The sequence below is a fragment of the Callorhinus ursinus genome, unplaced genomic scaffold (genome assembly GCF_003265705.2).
Source record: "Callorhinus ursinus isolate GAN/ISIS: 27379988/994484 unplaced genomic scaffold, GSC_fseal_2.0 scaffold117, whole genome shotgun sequence".
NCBI classification, from domain to species: domain Eukaryota; kingdom Metazoa; phylum Chordata; class Mammalia; order Carnivora; family Otariidae; genus Callorhinus; species Callorhinus ursinus.
Genome location: NW_027397179.1, coordinates 492,444 through 514,829, shown reverse-complemented (window position 1 = coordinate 514,829; position 22,386 = coordinate 492,444). Strand labels below are relative to the sequence as shown.

At 40.2% G+C, this 22,386-nt stretch overlaps 1 protein-coding gene and 1 pseudogene across 1 annotated transcript in view; one reads left to right on the top strand and one right to left on the bottom strand.

The window, feature by feature from the left end:
• Positions 1–684: 684 nt before the first annotated feature.
• SPECC1L (sperm antigen with calponin homology and coiled-coil domains 1 like) overlaps positions 685–22,386 on the top strand; it is a 105,990-nt gene continuing 84,288 nt past the window's right edge. Inside the window, exons 1-3 of the mRNA XM_025857318.2 lie at positions 685–768; positions 8,383–8,572; positions 20,424–20,577. Of these exons, the coding sequence (XP_025713103.1) occupies positions 8,420–8,572; positions 20,424–20,577 (307 nt within the window). The 5' untranslated portion in view covers positions 685–768; positions 8,383–8,419. The remainder of the gene's footprint in view (positions 769–8,382; positions 8,573–20,423; positions 20,578–22,386) is intronic.
• On the bottom strand, positions 12,504–13,012 carry LOC112812477 (iron-sulfur cluster assembly enzyme ISCU pseudogene; annotated as a pseudogene).

The following is a 22,386-nucleotide window of genomic DNA, read 5'->3' as shown; positions in this document are numbered from 1 at the left end:
AGGGAGCCCGATGCGGGGCTTGATTCCAGGACCCTGGGATCATGACCTGAGCAGAAGGCAGACGCTCAACGACTGAGCCACCCAGGCGCCCCTTGACATTTCTGTATTCTAGCCAGACCCAAGTTCTTAGAGTCCTTCAAGTGAGCCCGTGCTTTCTCACAACTCTGTGAGGTGTACCTCTCACCCCGTTCCCTAGAGGCAGAACCAAGGATTAGCTCTTTCTACTGCCATTGTGCCTTTTGTATATCTGTTTACCTTATTTTGTCAGTAAAATTTATGAAGGATGGGGTCCTCCTCACTGTTTTTTTTTATTGTATCTTGTTTCTTCCACTAGACTATGAGCTCCTTGAAAATAGGTATTATTTTTGTCTTAATTATCTTTATGTGTCCATGTATTTATTCATGCCTTGTGTGACTAGTGTCCTAGAGAAGTGGCATTTCCCATGGCACAAAGTAAGTATTCAGTGAATGTGGAGTAAATAATGACTTGCTTCAGAACTTTTTAGTAGTCTCCTCCAACAGTAGATGTTTGTAATTAGAAGATTTGTCAGTGATGTTGCATGCAGGATTTCCTATTAATGGCCTCCAAAATATTTACCATTTTTAAGAGTCTGTGGTTTGATTTTTTTTTTTCCAAGTAATCTCTACACCCAACATGGGGCTTGAACTCACGACCCTGAGACCAAGAGTTGAATGCTCTACAACTGAGCCAGCCAGGCGCCCCGTGGTTTGACTTTTAAGTAGTATTTTATCTACCATATCTGGCAGGTAAGAGATGGCCCTTTATTTGTTTTCCTCAGTAGGTTTTAATTATGTGATCTCCTTGTAGATGTAAAGGAAACTCAAGCTTCCTATGTGGCTGTGGATGTGTAATTAGCTTTAGGGAGGGCTCCTGGAGCTGTAAATCCTGTCCTGGGAAGCCTAAATACAGGGACGTCCTGGTGAGAGTTCTGGCCACCCTGATTGCAGCCTTCTTAATGCAGGGTTATTTCTGTAAAATGAGGGCAGCTGTGTCTCTGCCCATGCCTAACAAATAATTATTTTAAATGAAAAAGTAGCAGGTATCTATAAATTAATATGCTTATAGCTAAGAATTTTATTTTTACAGCTGTAACTTAGTACATACTGATTTAGAACTGGCGATAAATTTTGTGCGCCAAAAACGATAGATTTTATATTAAATAACCTGACAGTACCTTCAAAATGAAAAAAATTTGGTCAAGAATATCAGCACTGATCCAAAGGACAAGTAGATAAATCTAGAAGGGACAGATTGAGCAGTATAGTTTTAGTGTTGTTACATTTTGTTCGTATCTTGTGAAGTATTTATTGAGATGAAAACTGCACATTCCTGATGAATTATTGTGTGTGGTTGCACTGGGGACTGTATGGAGCAGTGGGCAGGGTATGGGGTTTGGATTCAGACTACTGAATGGTGACCCAGGGAGAGTGAGTTCTACTCTCTGAGCCTCTGTCAATGCCTATGTGGGCTCTTGTGAGGATTCAGTGAACTGTACCAGGTACAGCACAGCTGGGACACGATGCCGGCCACATGGGAGGGGCTCAAGGCCTTTAGTGCCTTTCTCTATTTTGGGAGCACTGCATCCATTTTGATGTTTTTAAGAAATATTACTTGAGAAATACATCAGACATACTTCATGGATTTATTTATTTATTTATTTTTACTTATTTATTTTTAAAGATTTTATTTATTTATTTGACAGAGAAAGACACAACGAGAGAGGGAACACAAGCAGGGGGAGCGGGAGAGGGAGAAGCAGGCCTCCCGCTGAGCAGGGAGCCGGATGCGGGGCTCGATCCCAGGACGCCGGGATCATGACCTGAGCCAAAGGCAGACGCTTAACCACTGAGCCACCTAGGCACCCCACTTCATGGATTTATTGTAGTTTGAGATTATTCTTAGTATTTATAGAGGCAGAATCCATACTACTATTGTGAGGAGAGCTACTTTTTATTCCTCTCAAACCTTGACTTTTCTGGACTAGAGGTTGTGCCGGGTACTGATGACAGCCCTGAGCAGGATTGGGGAAGGGATAGTAGTAACTTACACCACAACCCTTTTATCAACTTTCTTTCTTTTTTTTAAAAATTTTATTTATTTATTTGTTAGAGAGAGAGAGTGCGAGAGAACACAAGCAGGGGTAGTGGCAGGCAGAGGGAGAAGCAGGCTCCCTGCTGAGCAAGGAGCCCGACGCAGGACTTGATTTCAGGACCCTGGGATCATGACCTGAGCTGAAGGCAGATGTCCAACTGACTGAGCCACCCAGGCGTCCCTTTTTTTTTTTTTAATTTTTTAAAAATTTTATTCCTTTTTTCAATTTTTAGACACTTGAATTTCTGTGAACTGTGCTGGTCCTTTCCCTCTACTCTGTAATCTCTCCCATGCTCAGGGGACTCTAGAGGCTCTCTAGGCAGGGTTAGCGATTCCTTCTTCTTAACCAGGTAGGGGCCAAGATCTGCTGGTGAATTAGAATCTGTTTCTGAGGATCTTTGCCCTTAGATAGGGGTCATTTTAGAAAATCATGGAAGCTTTTCTCATCTCAATGGTTGGTGGTTGCTATTGAAATTTTAGTAAGTAGGGGCCATGGAATTCTAGACTCAGTGAAGTATCAGTTCTACAAAATCAAAACTTTTCCTGTGATCTGCCACAACTTTGGAATATCTTGTTGAATAATTTACATAGATAGAAAAAAACCATTTATGGGACGCCTGGGTGGCTCAGTCCATTAAGCGTCTGCCTTCAGCTCAGGTCATGATCCCAGGGTTCTGGGATCGAACCCTGCATCGGGCTCCGTGCTTGGTGGGGAGCCTGCTTCTCCCTCTCCCTCTGCCTGCCTGCCGCTCCCCCTGCTTTTGCTCACTCTCTTGCTATCTCTGTGTCAAATAAATAAATACAATCTTAAAAAAAAACAAAACTTTATGACTGAGCCTAGAATCTAATTCCATTTTACACAAAGAAGGCGTTTTTTAAGTGTAATTTTGGTATAGATGGAATTTTCCAGGAATGCAGTTCCTGTAGACATTGAGGAAAAATTGTTTTGTTTTCATCTTTACCAAGTGTATTAGTCAGGGTTCTCCAGAGGAAAAGACCAGTAGGATCGAGAGAGAGAGAGAGAGAGAGAGAGAGAGACACACACACACACACACACACACACACAGATTTATTATAAGGAGTTGGCTTACATGATAATGGAAGCTGAGAAGGACCAGGATCTGCATTCGGCAAGCTTGAGACCCAGGAGAGCAAACAGTGTAAGTTCCAGTCTGAGTCTGATGGCCTGAGAATCACTTGTAAATTCAAGTCTGAAAGTTGGTGGGATTGAGACCGAAGAAGAGCCAATTTTTCAAGTGGAGTCCAAAGATGGGAAAAGACCGACATCCCAACTCAAGGAGTCAGGAATCTCTGTAAATTCAAATGTTAATCTCATTCAGAAATATCCTCATGAAAAAAACCTAAAAACCAAACCAAACCAAACCAGATCTTATTCAAAAAAAAAAAGAAAAGAAAAAGAAACATCCTCACACCCAGAATAATTTAGCCAAATGTCTGTGCACTCCATGGCTCAGTCAAGTTGGCATATAAAATTAACCATCACACTAAGAGTGATTCATCCTTTTAGAAAATCGCTTTTTTTTTTTTTTTTTAAAGATTGTACTTATTTATTTGACAGAGAGAGACACAGCGAGAGAGGGAACACAAGCAGGGGGAGTGGGAGAGGGAGAAGCAGGCTTCTTGCAGAGCAGGGAGCCCGATGTGGGGCTCGATCCCAGGACCCTGGGACCATGACCTGAGCTGAAGGCAGACGCTTAATGACTGAGCCACGCAGGTGCCCCTAGAAAATCACATTGTTGATAGCATGCATGATAGATGGCATGGTACCTGAGTTTCAGTACTACAAACTGCCCAAGTCAAGACTCTTGTAGTCAAAATTCACAGTGATTTAACTTAGAGGTGTGGATTTCTTACTGTTTTATTCCTCATATAATCTTGCTTGAAAATTCACATATTGAAATTCACATTTATTACAAATTTTTATTTTTTATGTTTTAGTTGCCATATTATGTAGATATTTTTAGAAAGTACCTGTGTGTATATAATAAATAAGTTAGCTTTGGATTCCATTTCAGTAGTAAAGGTGTATTTACATATTTGTTGGAGAAAGGGACCAGTGTGTATCTCAGCATTTTTAAAGCTTTTGGCTATGCTGCTCGTCTTCCCTCTGATCTTTGCAAAACTGTAGTCCTTCTCTTTATCTTATTGGGTATTTTATCATGTTCGGATCTACTTTCTCGAAGTCCTTGTTTGATGTTCATTAGGTTTTTTTTTTTTAAGATTTTATTTATTTATTTTCAAAGATTCTATTTATTTATTTGACAGAGAGAGAGACAGCGAGAGAGGGAACACAAGCAGGGGGAGTGGGAGAGGGAGGAGCTGGCTTCCCGCGGAGCAGGGAGCCCAATGTAGGGCTCAATCCCAGGACCCCGGGATCATGACCTGAGCCGACGGCAGACGCCTAACAACTGAGCCTCCCAGGCTCCCCTTTAAGATTTTATTTTTAAGTAATCTGTATACCCAACTTGGGGCTTGAACTCACATCAAGAGTCGCATGCTCTTCCAACTGAGCCAGCTAGGCTCCCCAGGTGTTTTTGTTTTGTTTTTATAGCCATTTTATTGAGATATAATTCATGTGCCACACAATTCACCCATTTTAAAGTGTAAAGTTCAGTGGTTTTCAGTGTATTCACAACCATTATCACAATCTAATTCTAAAAATGTTTCATCCCAAAAAAGAAACCTTGTATCCATTAGCAGTCAGTATCCATTCCTGCTTCCCTAACCTCTGACAACCTCTAATTTACTTTTGTCTCTATGGATTTGCCTATTCTGGACAATTTGTATAAATGGAATCATACAGTACACGATTCTTTGTGTCTGGTGTCTTTTATCTGGTATAATGTTTTCAGGGTTGTACTATGTATTGGTAGTTCATTTCTTTTTTATGCCCAAATAATATTTCGTCGGATGCATATATACCACATTTGTTTATCCATTCATCAGTTGATAGACATTTGGAATTGAAAGAAAAACTATTTTGTATGCAGAAGGCATATAAACAGAACTATGTGATAGTAATGTGTATCCAGTAAATAACAAACACATGTTGATAAGTAAAAATTTAAATATTAACAAAGAATTCTGTTACGGTTTAATTTGGGAGAATTTTTTGAGGTTGTTTGGGTTGTTTCCAGTTTGTGGCTATTATGAATAGTGTGTCTGTGGATATTTGTATATAAATTTGTGGACAAATGTTTTCATTTCTCTTGGGTATAAATCCAGGAGTAGACTTGCTGGATCATATGGTAACTCTGTGTTTAAGCATTTGAGGAACTGCTAGACTGTTTTCCAAAGTGGCTGCACAATTTTATATTCCTTCCAGCTGCATGTGAGGGTTTTAATTACTGCACATCCTTTACAACATTTGTCACCATCTATTTTTTTTTTAGATTTTTTTTTTAAAAAGTAATCTCTACACTCAATGTGGGGCTTGAATTTACAATCCCAAAATCAAGAGTTGAATGCTCCACCGACTGAACCAGCCAGGCACCCCTCTTACCTTTTTGATTATAGCCATCCTAGTGGACGGAAAGTGTTAATTCATTAGGTTTTAAGTGGTAGCAGCAGAAAGGGACAGTCTGTTGCATTGTCCAGTATGGTAGCTACCATGTACCTTTAAGTGTAAATTGGTTAAAATTAAATAAAATTAAAAATGCAGTTCTCTTGGGCGCCTGGGTAGCTCAGTTGGTTAAACGACTGCCTTCAGTTCAGGTCATGATCCTGGAGTCCCGGGATCGAGTCCCACATCGGGCTTCCTGCTCAGCAGGGAGTCTGCTTCTCCCTCTGACCCTCTTCCCTCTCGTGCTTTCTATCTCTCATTCTCTCTCTCTCTCAAATAAATAAATAAAATCTTTAAAAAAAAATGCAGTTCTCTAGTCACACTAGCCACATTTTAAGTGCTCAGTAGCCACAAGTGCTAGTGGTTGCTATATTGGACAGCACAGATACACAAAACATTTTTATTATTGTAGTAAGTTCTATTGGGTTATTGCAGTAAGTTCTGTTAGGAAAGTTTAATTTGGCAGGAGCTGGATGAGTAGGCAGAGAATGGTAGAGGGTCTGAGTGGTGTAGAAAGGAATGTGGTTGTGGAATTTGGAGAAGAGAAGAAAGAAACTTCAGGGAACCATCTCTCAGATATGAGACTTAGAAAAGAGCAGGTAAATAAAAAGGGGAAGTGAAAAGTTGAAGGAAAGGTTCTTAGGAGCTTGATTTTTCCACAGTCCTTTGAGTTTAGCGATGGATCCGTGTCATTCCTTCATTTTGTAGGTCAGAAAAGCATAGACTTGCTGAGGTTTCGCTGTGTTTTGGTTGCTGTTAATAACAGCGTTCTTTTTGCTCAAGGGCCTTATCATGTTGAGGGGAGGAGCAGAGCCCCCTTTGCCCTGTCTCACTGTTCCTGCCACTAAAGCTGTTGGTACAGTTTGTCTTATGTCAAGGCAAGATAAATCTGGAGTGTTTGACCTCAGTGTAGGTAAAGTACTCCTTAAGGCTATTGGGACAAGCCTTTTCTTTTCCAAAAGGTTATTCTGTGAGTTTACTTTTATTAGTGTGTAGAAACCTTCACAGAATAGAACAGCCTCTTTTTGTGGTCATAGTAGTTTCTCAGAGTCATCATACATAAAACTGCTTCTATTCAAATAGACTTTCATTTTTGTGAAAGCCAGCCTGGTCTGTGACATCTTTCCAAACCTGATATTACTTACTGTAGGGATTGCTTTTCTAGTTTAGTTAATAAAGACATATTTAAGCGTTTATTTGGGTGCAGTTTTGTGCGCTGCCAGTGTTATTTCAAGTCGTCTAAGCTATGAAATCAAGCATGAGCTGTTTAGGTGGTAGACTTGTCACATTCCTTATAGGTATGTAGATGGTCCTGTTTTCTGAACCAGAAAAATTGAGGTTTGTCTCCTTTTTTTTTTTAAATTTTATTTATTTGAGAGAGAGCGCACGAGAGAGCATGAGCAGGGTGAGGGGCAGAGGGAGAGGGAGAAGCAGACTCCCCACTGAGCAGGGAGCCTGATGCAGGGCTCCATCCAAGACTCTGGGATAATGACCTGAGCCGAAGGCAGGCACCCAACTGACTGGGCTACCTAGGTGCCCCTGAGGTTTATGTTCTGATAAGGAATTTTGATGCTGCCTCTTGATAAAAGAGATATGCTGGGAAATATATTTAGAGCCTAAATGTTGGAGTTTCTGGGATGTTCTCCTGGCTTATGGGAGGTTATCACAGCAGATACTTGAAATTAGGACTGTGCCAGATAATTTGGAAAATACGCTCACCCTTAACTTAAATACCTGCAAAATGGCTAATTCTTAAATGCCAGGGTGATTATTGCTTCATTAATTGCTAAGGATAATGTATGCTGTGTTGTATTTAGCCAGTTCCATTAGAGATCTACTTTTTTTTTAATCCCTTTTTTTTTTTTTCTTAGAGAGTTCGTGCATGTGGTCCTGCAGGTGGCGGGGTGTAGAGGCAGAGGGAGAGAGAAATCTTAAGCAGGTTCCAGGTTCAGCATGGAGCTGGATGTGGGCTCAGTCTCAGGACCCTGAGATCATGACCTGAGCCAAAATCAGGAGTCAGACCCTAAACTGTCTAAGCCACCCAGGCGCCCCTAGGGTATTCCTTTTAATGACTGAACTAGAAATAGTTTCAAATTAGTAATATTCAAGGAGGAAGCCTTAAACGTGGGGTGCATTCTTTTTTTTTTTTTTTTAGATTTTATTTATTTATTTGAGAGAGAGAGAGAATGGGAGATAGAGAGCACGAGAGGGGAGAGGGTCAGAGGGAGAAGCAGACTCCCTGCCGAGCAGGGAGCCCGATGCGGGACTCGATCCCGGGACTCCAGGATCATGACCTGAGCCGAAGGCAGTCGCTTAACCAACTGAGCCACCCAGGCGCCCAAACGTGGGGTGCATTCTGATTAGCAAGTCTAAGAGCTTTTCAACTTTTTATTTTCTGTATCAATATCTAGTTTTCAAACATTTTTTTAAAGATTTTATTTATTTATTTGACAGAGAGAGACACAGCGAGAGAGGGAACACAAATAGGGGGAGTGGGAGAGGGAGAAACAGGCTTCCTGCTTCCCAATCATGACCTGAGCCGAAGGCAGACACTTAAGGACTGAGCCACCCAGGCGCCCCGCTTTCAAACATTTTTATTTATTGCATGGTAAAATTTTTCAGAAACAAATTTCTAAAGAGCTTTCTTCCATTTGTGTTCTTAGTATAATGCTCTTTCTTTCCACAGATTTGCTTGTAAATGCATCACGAAGAGGCAACCCAGAATGAAGAAAGCAAGCAGGAGTGTTGGCTCAGTGCCTAAAGTGTCTGGGATAAGCAAAACGCAAACAGTAGAAAAAACGAAACCTGAAAACAGCTCTTCAGCATCTACAGGAGGCAAACTCGTAAAACCTGGAACAGCAGCATCGTTGTCAAAGGTATTAATGTGGCAGTGTTTGAATATGTGATGGATTTTAGAAGGAGCGGATCTTAGTATGATGTTTGATTTATTAAATAAACATTGTTTAGGATTCGCCCTCTCCTGGTGCTGAGAACACATAGCCTTTGGAGAGTTCACAGTGTGGTAGACTTGGTGTGTTTGGTCTGGCTTTACAAATGAAACCAAATAGTAGGCTTGTTTATGAAACATGTCATTGAGCACTTACTTTGTGCAAGGCTCTTGTGCCAGTGTGAGCTGGAGTTAGAGTCTTTTCTTCAGGGAGCTTGTGGTGTAACGGGTGGAGGCTGTCACATACATGCATAGCTAAAATACATGGCAAAAAAGTCAGATTCCCTGGGGCAGTAGGAGGACAGCATAGGCATTTCAGGAAAACATTGTTGCTAGCCTGGGAAGGCTTTGCGAAAGAGCATGTGTGGTAGGTCTTAAAGGATGACCAGCAGTAACATTCCTGAAACCCCTAGGGAGGGTATTTTTAATCCCACCCCACCCCCTTGCACACCGTAAACTGCTCTTCTTTTTCTGACAGCTGATCCCGTATTAATCCTGTTAAAATTGGGCGATATTAATTGGAGCATAAATAGTTTTCTTTATGCTCTTTTCGAGGCTGGTTTAGTTCTTGTTAGTACAGGATGGTGACTGTGGGCTTCAGAAGCAGACAGCCCCTGGCTTTGTTTGCATGTGCTTCACAGCACCATGATTCAGGATGAAATGAGGAATGTATGGAAGTGGGTAGCACAGAGTCTGGCACATGGCAAGGGCTTCATAAATGATAGGTAGTAGCATTTTTTTTTTTTTTAAAGATTTTACCTTATTTGAAAGAGAGCGCACAAGCAGTAGGGAGGGGCAGAGGGAGAGGGAGAAGCAGACTTCCTGCGGAGCAGGGAGCCCAACTTGGGGCTCGATCCCAGCACTGTGGGATTGTGACTTGAGCCGAAGGCAGACGTTTAACCGACTGAGCCACCCAGGCGCCCCAGGTAGTAGCATTTTTATTGATTATCTCTAGAAACTTTCACTGGCTCAGGACTGATTCCTGAAAAGAATAGTCTTTTTCTGTGGGGGGCTCTCAGTGTCTGTGTTGTTTTGGACCACCCAAGGGACAAGATGACTCCGGGCCATTTTTCTGCCGGTCAAATCTTAGGTACATTGCACAGAGATCCATACAGTCTTCTAGTCTTTCTTAGTGCAGAATCCACATATTTGTTCTTTGCTTGTTTGTCTTGGGAATTTTGTGTTTCGAGTAGAAACTGACTCGGTGGGGAAAACCTGGAGAGGGTCAGTGCTAGTCTCAGAGAGAGAAACTAAGCACTGTTTGAAACACAATCCATTCAAAAGCCTTTTGTCCAGGCAGGGTTTTGATAGATTGTGGCTTAATTTTTTTAAGAAGCACCTCATGGAACAGCTAATGAGGGACATCCTTATGTGTTGAAAGATCTAGCTGGAAATGCTGGTTTTTCTATTCCACGGTTATCAAAACTAAACCCAGACTTACTCCACGGGCTTTGGAGGTGCCCCCAGATTTTCTCCTTGCTACAGTTTTGATGGGCTCCTGGGTGTCATCCTATGGCCCAGAGAATGGTACCAGGAATATACCTTTGCCCTACTTCCGTTAGTCTGAATCAACACCCTGAATTACTTCCTTGATGGCAGTGCTGCCAGTCTTGTGTGAGATAGCTGTCATTTTCTGACCTAACTGGTTACTCACTTGCTGGGGGTGTCTTCAGAGCGGAGTTCCTGTGTGACTGGGTGACCTGTTATTTATGTGACTGGAAGAACAGGTTGAAACACTGGCAGTGGATGTGTTCTATTGCTTTTCTTCTGTTGCTTCCTCATCAGTGGCAGGCAGGGTCTTTGAAGGTTTCCTGTGAAGTGTGCCCTGAACAGGCATTTCACATCTTCTGAGGCCTGTATCTGGAGCTGATGGTAGTTTGGTTTTGAATAGTGAGTGCTTTTTCATTTTAAAGCAAAACAGCTGTGTACCTGCTGTGTGCCAGCGCACGCCACTGCCCATAGCTTTGGCTGTCCTTGGTCGGCTCACGTAAGTAGGGGGTGGCGTGTATGTGTGTAGTGAGGAGGGTCGTAGAAGAGGCGAAACTGTTTGGGACCACTTTAGCCTGAAGCAATTGCTTTTACTTAAGAAAGGAGAAAAAAGTCACTGAATAGAAATTGAAGTGAAAAGACAAAGAAGGAAAGAAGAACATAGTGGGGCACCTGGGTGGCTCAGTCGTTAGGTGTCTGCCTTCGGCTCGGGTCATGGTCCCAGGGTCCTGGGATCGAGCCCCGCGTCGGGCCCCCTGCTCAGCGTTAAGCCTGCTTCTCCCTCTCCCACTCCCCCTGCTTGTGTTCCCTTTCTCGCTGTGTCTCTCTGTCAAGTAAATAAAATCTTAAAAAAAAAAAATAGTGAAAATGAGCAGAAAAATTGAAAAGATCAAAAGGGCTTACCCTGTCTCGCTGTGTGTTCCCTCTCTCGCTGTGTCTCAATCTGTCAAATAAATAAATAAAATCTTTAAAAAAAAAAAAAGGGCTTAGAGACCCCACAAACTTATTTTCCTAAGTTTTCATATTTCACTGTGCTTTCTCTAGCATTTGGACACTTCCCACAACTTGAATTCCTGTTAACTGTGATGGAGCATTGATGACTAACCAGATGAATGAAGCCTTTGGCTTTTAGTCATATACACACCACGTACATGTACTCACCCATTCATGTGGACACCCACATGTGTGTCTCTTGTCACTGAGCAGTATTCAGCACTTTTCTTATAGTGGCGGGCATGGGGATATACATTTCTTTACCTCTTTCATTTCAAATATTGTTTGAGGCTAGATCTAGTTGAGGTGTAGGAGAAAGGACCTTTTTAACAAGAGCACCTCATTGCTGATTGGAGTTTTTGTAAATATAAAATACAGCATTACTGCTGTTCAGTGAGTTTTGAGGAAATTGTTCCCATTCTTGTGAGTAGCTGTGACATCTGGTTTGGGGCCTTTGTTTGGCTAATTCTTTGTCACAGTGAGCAGAGAGGATTATTTGCCACATAGGGTTGGTCTCCTATATGCCTGCACTTTGCAGGTTTCACACACTGCTTAGGTGTTCCTGGTTAATCCTTGTAGCAGCAATACATTTTTTCATTCAAAAGCACATTCAAAAAGGATACTTTTTTCTAAAAGTTAATAGATGAGAATTGGTAAATAGCAGTTAGAATGTATTTAAATAATTGATGACTTAATGATTATTTGTGATCATGCCTTTTCAGTATGAAAATTAGTCAACTATATGATTGAATAATCCATCCCCGAAACTTGAAAGTCAAGTTTTAAAACTAACCTTAAATTTTGAGTTGATGGTGCAGACCATGAAACTTGGACTTTACCTTGAGAAGCATGGATATGTTGGTTGTATTATTTCATCATTTGTATCTAGAAGGTTTTTTTTTAAACATTCTTTTAAAAATTTTTTAATTTTAATTTTATTATTTTTGGTCTTACATTCTTTTATTTTATATGCAAATCTGTTTTATGTACAATAGTTAGTTCTATCAAATAATCATACCATGGCCTTCTGGTAGTCTTCCCCAAGATAGATTCAGGTGAAATTAGATGTTCCCACACTTCCTGGACTACTGCTTGAGACTTGAGACTTCGTGACTGATTTCAGTTTTGAAGCCCTGCACACAATTCAAAATATACACAAACTGGGTTAAGGCAATAAGAGAGGGCTGAAAGAAAGCACAGGACTTGGAATGAGTAAACTGTGTAATTTGCTTGCATGTGAGCCACCACGTGACCAACAAATGCTGTGTGTGTGTCAGAGCTCCTTTACTGTAGTGTGGGGGGCCTCTGAACATCTCTAGTGATTGCGCAGCGGGTGGACAAACAGCAGGTATGACCTGGCTGGAAGCTTCACTGAGGGCTCATTTCTTCTCCACCTCTCCTTTTTTGGTTTTTTATTTCAGTTTGTGGTCCGCCGGTGCAGCCTTGATTGCATCTGCAGCCAGCATGGAGCAGTGCAATTTCACGGTGGCGGGGTGGTGGGGTGGTGGGGGTGGTGGTGGGGTATATAGAGCTCCTTGGCGATGTCCGTGTTCTTGATGGTCAAGGCTTCCTCTACCATCTTGCCTTTTACTCATTCAGTGGCTAATGAGCTGGAGGCAGTAGCAGACCCACAGCCAATTGTTTTAAACCTGGAGTCCACAGTCTTCCCCTTTTCATCCCCTTGAATCTGCAATTTCATTACATCACCACATGCTGGAGCCCCCACCAATCCAGTTGCAACATTTTTTGATGCCTTGTCAAGGGACCCCACGTTTCGAGGATTTTCATGATGATCAACAATCTTCTTTTGATAGAGCCCTGCTGGATGGGCTCCGCAGCAGCAGGGCCAACACCGCCACCTCAGATGGCCTGCTTCAGCCGCCGCCATCTTCCAGGCTTGTGCCTGTGCAGGAATTTTATTATTATTTTTATTAAGTAATCTCTACACCCAATGTGGGGCTTGAACTCACAACCCTGAGATCATGAGTTGGATGCTCTACCGACTGGCCCAACCAGGTGCTCCTGTATCTAGGTTTTTGCCAAATGATTTGCATTTTGCATCTGTTATTAAAAAGTAGGCTAAAAATGTCTTCCCTTCATCAATTTCAGAAATTTTTTGAACTGTTGTTGATGGGGAATGTTTATGTATGGAAGTGCACATGTATTTGCAGAATTGTGTAACAAAAATTGAAATACAGAAAGATATCAGCCTGCAAGTAGCTTCATGTAAAAGGAAGTTGGAAAATAGGTTTTTTTTGTTTTAAACTTTTTCCAAGTTTATTTGTTTATTTTTAGGAATCTCTACACCCAACATGGGGCTCAAACTCATGACCCCAACTGAGATCAAGAGTTGCATGCTCTTCTGACTGAGCCAGCCAGGCACCCCTGTTTTTAATATTTTTGATGAAGTTTTGAAGTATACATCCAGAACAGTTGACACGGCATCTGTGTTCCACTTAGTGAATCACCACAAAGTGCACATACTCTGCATCCACCACCCAGATCAAGGAGTGGTCTGAAGTGGCTTTAATTTGCATTTGCATTATTATCAATGGAGTTAAGCACCTTTTCATATCTTACTTTTATATGTTTAGTGGACAGTTAGATTTCCTCTTTGTGAAATGCCTGTTCAAATCAATTGCCCATTTTGCTACTGTGTTATCTTTTTCAACTTTTTGTGTGTGTGTGATAAAATACACATTAACATTTATCATCTTAACCATTTTTAAGTGTACAGTTCAGTAGCAATAAGTGCATTCACACTGAGCAACCATTAGCATCATCCATCTCCAAAACTTTCATCTTGCAAAACTGAAACTCTGTCCCCATTAAACAACAGCTCCCCATTCCCCCTCCCCAGCCCCTGGCAACTACTGTCGTACTTTCTGTCTCTGTGAATCTGACTCCATAAGTACCCCATATGAGTGGAATCACATAGTGTTTGTCTTTTTGCCCCTGGCTTATTTCACTTAGCGTAATGTCCTGAGAGTTCATCTACACTGTAGCATGTGTCAGAATTGCCTTTTTTTTTTTTTTTAAGATTTTGTTTTTTTTCAGGTAATCTCTACACCCAATATGGGGCTCGAACTCACAACCCTGACACCTAGAGTCGCATGCTCCACCGACTGAGCCAGCCAGGCATCCCAGAATTTCCGTTTTAAATGTTGAATAATATTCCACTGTATGTAAATACAACATTTTGCTTATCCATTCTTCCATCAGTGGACACTTGGGTTATTTCCACATGGACTTTGGCTATTGTAAATAATAGCTGTGAACATATATGTATAAATATCTCATAGAAGCCCTGCTTTCAGTTTTTTGGGTATATACTCAGAAATGGAATTTCTGGGTCATATGGTAATTCTATTTTTAATTTTTGAGGAGCCTCCATAACTGTTTTCCACAGCAGCTTCATCATTTCCATTCCCACCAAGGAATTCTCTTCCCAACAAGTGTTTTAATTTTTCCACATCCTCACCAGCGCTTTTTTTTTTATAGTAGCCATAAAAATGGGTATGAGGTGGTGAAGATTTTTTTGTACTGATTTATAGTTCTTTGCCTATTCTAGATGTGAGCCCTTTGTCATTTATATGTGTTGCACACAATGTTCTCCCACTCTGTGCCTTCTCTTTCTCCTTTAATGGTATCTTTTGATAAATGGAAGTTCTTAATTTTAATATAGTCCAGTTTGTTAATCTTTTGTTTAGGTTAGGGGTGTGTGTGTGTTTATGAAATCTTTCCCTATCCCAAGGTCAAGAAGATAGTTCCCTATACTTTTTTCGAGAGTGTTATTATTTTACATTTTATATTTAGATCCTCAATCTATATAGAATTATTTTTTTTAAAGATTTTTACTTATGTACTTGAGAGAGAGTGAGAGCGAGAGTGAGAGAGCGCACAGAGGGAGAGGGAGAAGCAGACCCCGAGATCATGATCTGAGTGCAAGGCAGATGCTTAACCGACTGAGCCACCAAGGCGCCCCTGTTCTCTTTTATAACCATAGTACAATTACCAGATCTGGAAGTGAACATTGATAAAATGCTAGTTTCTCATCTCTAGACTTTAATTAAATTTCACCAATTGTGCTAATGTCCATTTTAGCAAAAAAGAAGAACATTTTTTTTCTGGTCCAGTTTTCAGTCCCGGAGAGTGAATTACATTTAGTTGTCACGCTCTTCTTTTCTTCTTAAATTTGGGACGGTTCCTCAGTCTTTATCTTTTGTGACCTGTATGTTATTACTAAAGAATGTAGGCCAGTTTATTTGGTAGACTGTCCTCCAGATTTAGGTTTCTCAGTGTTTCTTTGTGATTAGGTTGGGGTTATAGGTTTTTGGCAGAAGTTCCACAGAAGCCACATGTCCTTGGTTGCAGCATTTCCAGAAGCACGTGGTGTCAATCTGTTCCATTCCTGGTGATATTAACTTAATTTGGTTAAGGTGATGTCTGGTTTTTCCGCTATGAGGTTACCATGTTCCTTTTGTAATTCATAAGTATCTTGTCAAAAATACTTTGAGACTTTGTAAATACTCTCTTTCGCATCAGACGTTCATACCCTAGTTTTAGCAATTCTTTATTTTTCCAGAATCAGTTATTAGTATGATTTTTGCCAAGTAGTAGTTTTTGAATTCCATCATTCTTTCTACATTTAGTAGTTGGCATTCTGCTTACAAGAAGTTTTCAAAAAAAACAAAGAAGGAGTTTTCACTTTTGCTCCACCTGTATATTCATTTATGTCAGTGTGGAAGATTGGATTCTTACTCATTGGGCTGTCAGTGGTTAGCATCATTTATTTTGATGCTCATATTGTCCCCAATTTGGTCAGTGGGAGCCCCTTCAAGCTGACTCTGGTGTCCTTTCAGTGTGTTCCTATTTTTTGAGCAACCCCTTAGTTTCTGACATGAGAAGTTTTCTATTTCTCCATACCTAGCCCAGAGAGTCAGCCTTTTCTTCAAGAAGGTCTTGTTCCTTTTAGTGGAAGATGGCACTTAAATCCTTTGGACATTGGGAACGTGTGTTCTGGTGAGCACTGGGTGTTAAGTAAGACTGTGATGAATCACAGACCTGTACCCCTGAAACAAATAATACATTATATGTTAATTAACTGAATTTAAATTAAAAAAATAAAGCCTCTGGAAACTAGGTGTGTTCATTGCTTTTGAGTGTATTGTTTTTAAGCCTGCTTAGCAGAGAGGAAACACACACACGTGCACTTACATATCTTTATCAATTTCTGTGTCTGTTTCCCTCCATATATATTAAAACCTTATGAGTTCACACTGTTACTTCCAAGTCCAGTTGACAGTGTTTAGAGTAGCCTTTTCACTTTCTGTAATTGTGATCCCAGTCTCCCGACAGTGAGAAACCTGGCTTTCATTATAATATATTTATTTATTTTCTCAGTCCTAGAATATGTAGGCAATAATTAACAGAGTTGCTCACCATACCACTGCCAAAAACAAATCTACCAGGTAGAGTTCAAAATGTATACTTTTTTTGGTCTTTAGCTTGAGAGTTTGAGGATTTATAGTCAAAATATTGTTTTCAGAAGATACTTGGATTCTTCCCCTACCCTCCACCCTGTGTGGCTGTGTTATTTATTTGAAATGCAGTTGGGTCCATTTGTTCCTATTGTGTTCCATTTTAGGGTTTCCCCTACCCTTGTTTAATTACCCTCCACCCTGTGTGGCTGTGTTATTTATTTGAAATGCATTTGGGTCCATTTGTTCCTATTGTGTTCCATTTTAGGGTTTCTCCTACCCTTGTTTAATTAATTAATTAACTGTGAGCATGTGAAACACTGCTAAGGTTCAGTTCCACATGTCAGAATTAGGAGAAGATATGTTCAGAGAAGTGCCCCTCCCCTCCCCTATTCCTTCTGTCCCCAGCCATCCCTAGGAGGTAAACAGTCTAGTTGGGTTTCTGTTTTTCTCCTTCCTGTGTTTCTTTTTGCACAAATGATCGGGTACGTGTATATTTATTGTGTTATTTCCCCTTTGTTACACAGAAGTTGCCATAATTAGATCTGTTTCTACACTTTGCTTTTTTTCACTTAATGTAGTCTAGAAATCTCTTTACACCAATTTATAGCAGTCTTTCTCATTCTCTTTAATGTGTCTTTGTATGGATGTACTATAGTTTATTGAGCTACTGTCCTGGTATGGGCATTCAAGGTGTTTCCAGTATTTTGCAGTTAAAGACAATGCTGCAGGGGTGCTTGGGTGGCTCAGTTGGTTAAGTGTCTGCCTTCAGCTCAGGTCATGATCCCAGGGTCCTGGGATTGAGCCCCGAGTTGGACTCCCTGCTCAGCGGGGAGTCTGCTTCTTCCTCTCCCTCTACTTCTCCCCCCTGCTTGTGCTCTCTCTCTCTCTCTCAAATAAATAAACAAAATCTTTTTTAAAAGGCGGTACTGCATAAGTGTATGTATTTTTGTATTATTGGAGGTATGTCTTCAGGTGAAATTCCTAGAGGTGGGTTGCTGGGAACAAAGTAAGCGCATATGTAGTTCTGTTAGACATTGCTGGATGCCTTTCCTAAGGCCACATCCAGCTGCATTCGCACCAGCAACTTAAGAGAGCGCATTTCCGCACATCCTTCACAAAGGAACGTGTTGTAACTTTTCATTTTTGCCAGTCTGATAGGTGAGATGTGGTATCTCAGTGTTTAATTTGCATTTCTCCTATTGTGAGTTATTCTGGTTATAATTTTTGTATTGTGGGGATTGACTGTAGGTGATTGTTTATTTTGCTCACTTTTCTATGTGCCTCTTACCCATTGATTTCTTTTTCTTTTTAAAGATTTTATTTTTATTTATTTGACAGAGACAGCTAGAGAGGGAACACAAGCAGAGGAGTGGGAGAGGGAGAAGCAGGCTCCTGGCCAAGCGGGGAGCCTGATGTGGGGCTCGATCCCAGGACCCTGGGATCACGACCCGAGCCGAAGGCAGACGCCCAACGACTGAACCACCCAGGCGCCCTTACCCATTGATTTCTAAGAGTTCTTTGTGTTTTAAGGATATCAGCCGTTTATTTGTGAGATATTGCAAATATACTCTCCCAGTTTCTCATTTTTGAATCATGCACAGGATTTTTAAAATTTTTTAAGATTTTAATTTTAATGTAGTCAAATTTATCAGTTCTTTGCATCATTCAGAATTTTGAATCATAGAAAGCCTTGGAATTTATTTGTGATACGGTGTGAAATAGGGCTCATTCATTTTTTTTTTCTTTTGTGAATATGCAGTTGACCTAGTATCATTTATTGAAAAATGAATTTTTTTCTGTACTGCTTCTTTGGTCATGAATCAGGTGTCTTTATATGCAGTTTCTTTTTGGATTCTTTTCTATTCCATTGTTTATTCATGTGCCAGTATGCTACTATCATTTAACTTATGAAGGAAGAAAAATTACCTCAAAGATAATTCTAACTTCTGTTAATGGAATATAAAAGATTATTTGAGAATATAAGGGTATGTTGAGTTTATATACTGATTAATTGATGAGGGACAAATTGACAGGAAGGAAGTAGAATTTGATTTACAAATTTTTTGCATCATAGTTGATGACCAATTTCATAAACAGGAACTAGTCTTGAAGATATGAACAGTCCTTAATGATTAATGCAGTTTCCTCCTTTCTTATTATATAACTAGGTTTTTCATAATGTGACAATCCTAAATTACCAAAGCTTAATTAGTTTAATTCATTTAAAACATTAATCCTTTCTACCTCTAGTAAGACAGATTGACCTAGCAAATGGTATTATATTGTAACTTTTATGATTGAATGATGAGAACAGAATCTACTCTACTGACATTTAGAACAGGAAGAGACTTTAGAGATTAGTAATTTATGAAGCATTTTAATCTGTAGAGATGAATTTATGATTGCTTAAGAATTTATTATGGTTACATGGCTCCAGATAGACAACAATAGTAAATCAGTTGGCTAACTTATGCTTTCACCCTAATGGGACAAAACTTTTTGGTTCTTTTTTATTAAAAAGTAGTTTTTCTTGGGGTGCCTGGGTGGCTTAGTCAGTTGAGTGTCCGACTCTTGGTTTCGGCTTAGGTCTTTTTTTTTTTTTTTTTTTAAATTTTTTTTTTTTTTTTTTTGTGGGGGGGGAGAGAGAGAGAGAGAGCGCACATCAGGGGGAGTGGCAGGTAAAGCAGGTAGAGGGAGAAACAGGCTCCCCACTGAGCAAGGAGCCCAATGCAGGACTTGATCCCAGGACCCTGGGATCATGACCTGAGCTGACGGCAGATGCTTAACCGATTGAGCCACCCAGGTGTCCCTGGACTCAGAGTTGTGGTATCTCAGTGCAGAGTTTGCTTGAGATTCTCTCTCCCTCTTCCTCTGCCCCTCCCACTTGTGCTCTCTCTCTCAAATGAATTAATTGATTTAAAAAAAGTAGTTTTTTTTTCCCCACAGATTTTTAACTCCTCTGTTCTTCCATTCCTGGAAGTAAAAACAGGTTTCTTCACTATCTTTTCTTTAAGTAATAATTTTATACCTGATCTCATCCAGAGTGCTTGTTTTCTTCTTTTTTTTAATTGAAGTATAGCTGATGCTTGTTTTCTTTTTAAAAAGCTTGTATTTTTTTCAGTCTTTGGAAAATATAAGTAAGTATTGCGAAGGGTCTTTCTCAAGTAGTATGATTATTTAGGCTGACTAACCCTCACTCTAAACTTAAATTCTCTGGATTTTATTTATATATTACCTAAGCTTTAAGAAAAAAATCTTTCAATTTTGGCTTAAATTAGACTACTAAAAGATTAGGTCAGGTTCTAAGAAAAATAAATTTCAAAGTAATGGTTCCATCACTGATTTACTTTAAAGCAATAAAGATTATTTCTGATTCTTAGTGGTATTTTCCTCTAGAAATTGCAGGATGACATTTTCTGTGGCATTGTAGAACTTTCCTCAGAGCCCATGTGACAGCACTCAGATGATCCCTGTTCATAAGTCATGTCCTAGATGAAAGAGTAATGAAGAGGATGTCTTCACTTTTTCCTAACCCTCACTGACTCTGGCACATGTGGGCACACAGTAGGCTTCCATAAAGTCTTTGATTACATATGTGATTTTTGTATTTTAAAAATAAGTGTGTGGTTGTTTATAAACCAGTAAAGAGGTTCTCTTTCTGTAGCGCAGTATGAAGTACTGCTTGGTAACTGTCAGAAAATCTTTGTAGAGCGCTTGATCTTGAATTCAGTGTGAAAACCAAGAGCTTTTGGTCCCAAAATATTATTTACTCTTGCTTCATCTAATCAGTATGCTTTTATTTTCTGTTGCTTCTAGACCAAGAGCAGTGATGACCTCTTAGCTGGAATGGCTGGAGGGGTGACAGTGACTAATGGTGTTAAAGGAAAGAAAAGCACCTGCCCTTCCACAGCATCTTCAGCATCAGCCTCTGCCATGACCACCGTGGAGAACAAATCCAAGATCAACACAGGTATGGGTGGCATTCAGAGTAAAACTGCTTTTTTGTTTAAATAGCAGAGTGCAGTGGTATTTAAGCGGTTCTATTACTTACAGAAAATGTTCGACATGTACAAAAGTATTTGTATTTCATCCCCGTGTACTCATCACCCTTGTCAACCAATGGCCGGTCTTAATTCCTTAACATCCACCTTCCCTCCTCATTATTTTGAAGCAAATTACAAGTGTCCTATAATTTCATGTGCAAATACGTAATTATCTTTGAAAGGTAAGGATTCCCCTAAAAATATTAAACAATACCACTATCAGCCCTTAAAATAATTAATAGTAATTCCTCAAATCATAAATATAAATATAAAGAAATACTTATTCAGATTTCCAACTTTTTCTTTTTTTTTTTTTAAAGATTTTATTTATTTGAGAGAGAGAGAATGAGAGGGGGGAGGGTCAGAGGGAGAAGCAGACTCCCCGCTGAGCAGGGAGCCCAGTGCAGGACTCGATCCTGGGACTCCAGGATCATAACCGGAGCCGAAGGCAGTTGCTTAACCAACTGAGCCACCCAGGCGCCCTCAAATTTCCAGCTTTTTCGTAAATACTGCATATGTGTATTTACTGACTCTGGATCAGGATTCAGTTAAGGTCCATTTATAAATTGTTAACTCTTCCTTAAATCTATTTTTTTCTTACAATTTAATTTTTATAGAAATATAGGTTGTTTGACCTCTATTTTCCCGTGATCTGGATTTTGACGTCACATCTCCTTGATGTCCTTAACCGTGTTCCTTTGTTCATTTACTGTTAATATCATTGGATCTAGAGCCTTGATGGGACAGATTCAGGTTCCTTTTTTTTCCCCCAAGACTCCTTCATACATAATAGTTGTCCACCCACCAGTAGGCACATCATTTCTGGTTGTCTGTCTTTCCAAGATGTTAGCAGCCTTTGATGATCAATGCCTGGATCCATTCATTCCTGTTCTACCATTCTCTCTTCATTCATTAGCAGCAGTTTGACTTTAGATTTGATGGAGTCCGTAAATGAACTCAACATGTAGTCCAAGGAGTAATGCTATCATATTTTACTTTTTTTTTTTTTAAACATTTGATTTTTATTTATTTGACGGAGAGAGAGACAGCGAGAAAGGGAACACAAGCAGGGGGAGTGGGAGAGGGAGAAGCAGGCTTCCCGCTGAGCAGGGAGCCCGATGCGGGGCTCGATCCCAAGACCCTGGGATCATGACCTGAGCCGAAGGCAGACACTTAACGACTGAGCCACCCAGGCGCCCCTATCATATTTTACTTCTTACACTTTAAAACTTCAGTAAACACAAGATCATGTGTTTTTATTTATTTATTTTATTATTTATTATTTATTTATTTTTTAAAAGATCTTATTTTTAAGTAATCTGTACGCCCAACGTGGGGCTCAAACTCACAACCCTGACATCAAGAGTCACGTGCTCCACTGACCAAGACAGCCAGGCGCCCCAAGATCATTTGTTTGTAATACAGCTGATGAAAGCACATTGGCAAAAATTATAGCAGACCTTCTTTATCATCATTTTTTAGGCCGTTAGCCCATGTATGTATTAGCCTTTTTCGTAGCCCAGGTTTACCTACTGTCTTCTGTCCTACTTTGATCTTCTGTGGACTCATCTTTCTATCCCAGCTCACACCCCCCTGCTAGTTATAATAGTCATGTGGTATGATCATGAGGAAGGCACTGTTACACCAGGCACCATTCCATTTTATCCTCACTATAGCCATAGGAGGTAGAGGCTATTATTATGCTCATTTTAGAGTTGTGAGAGCTATGCTTAAAG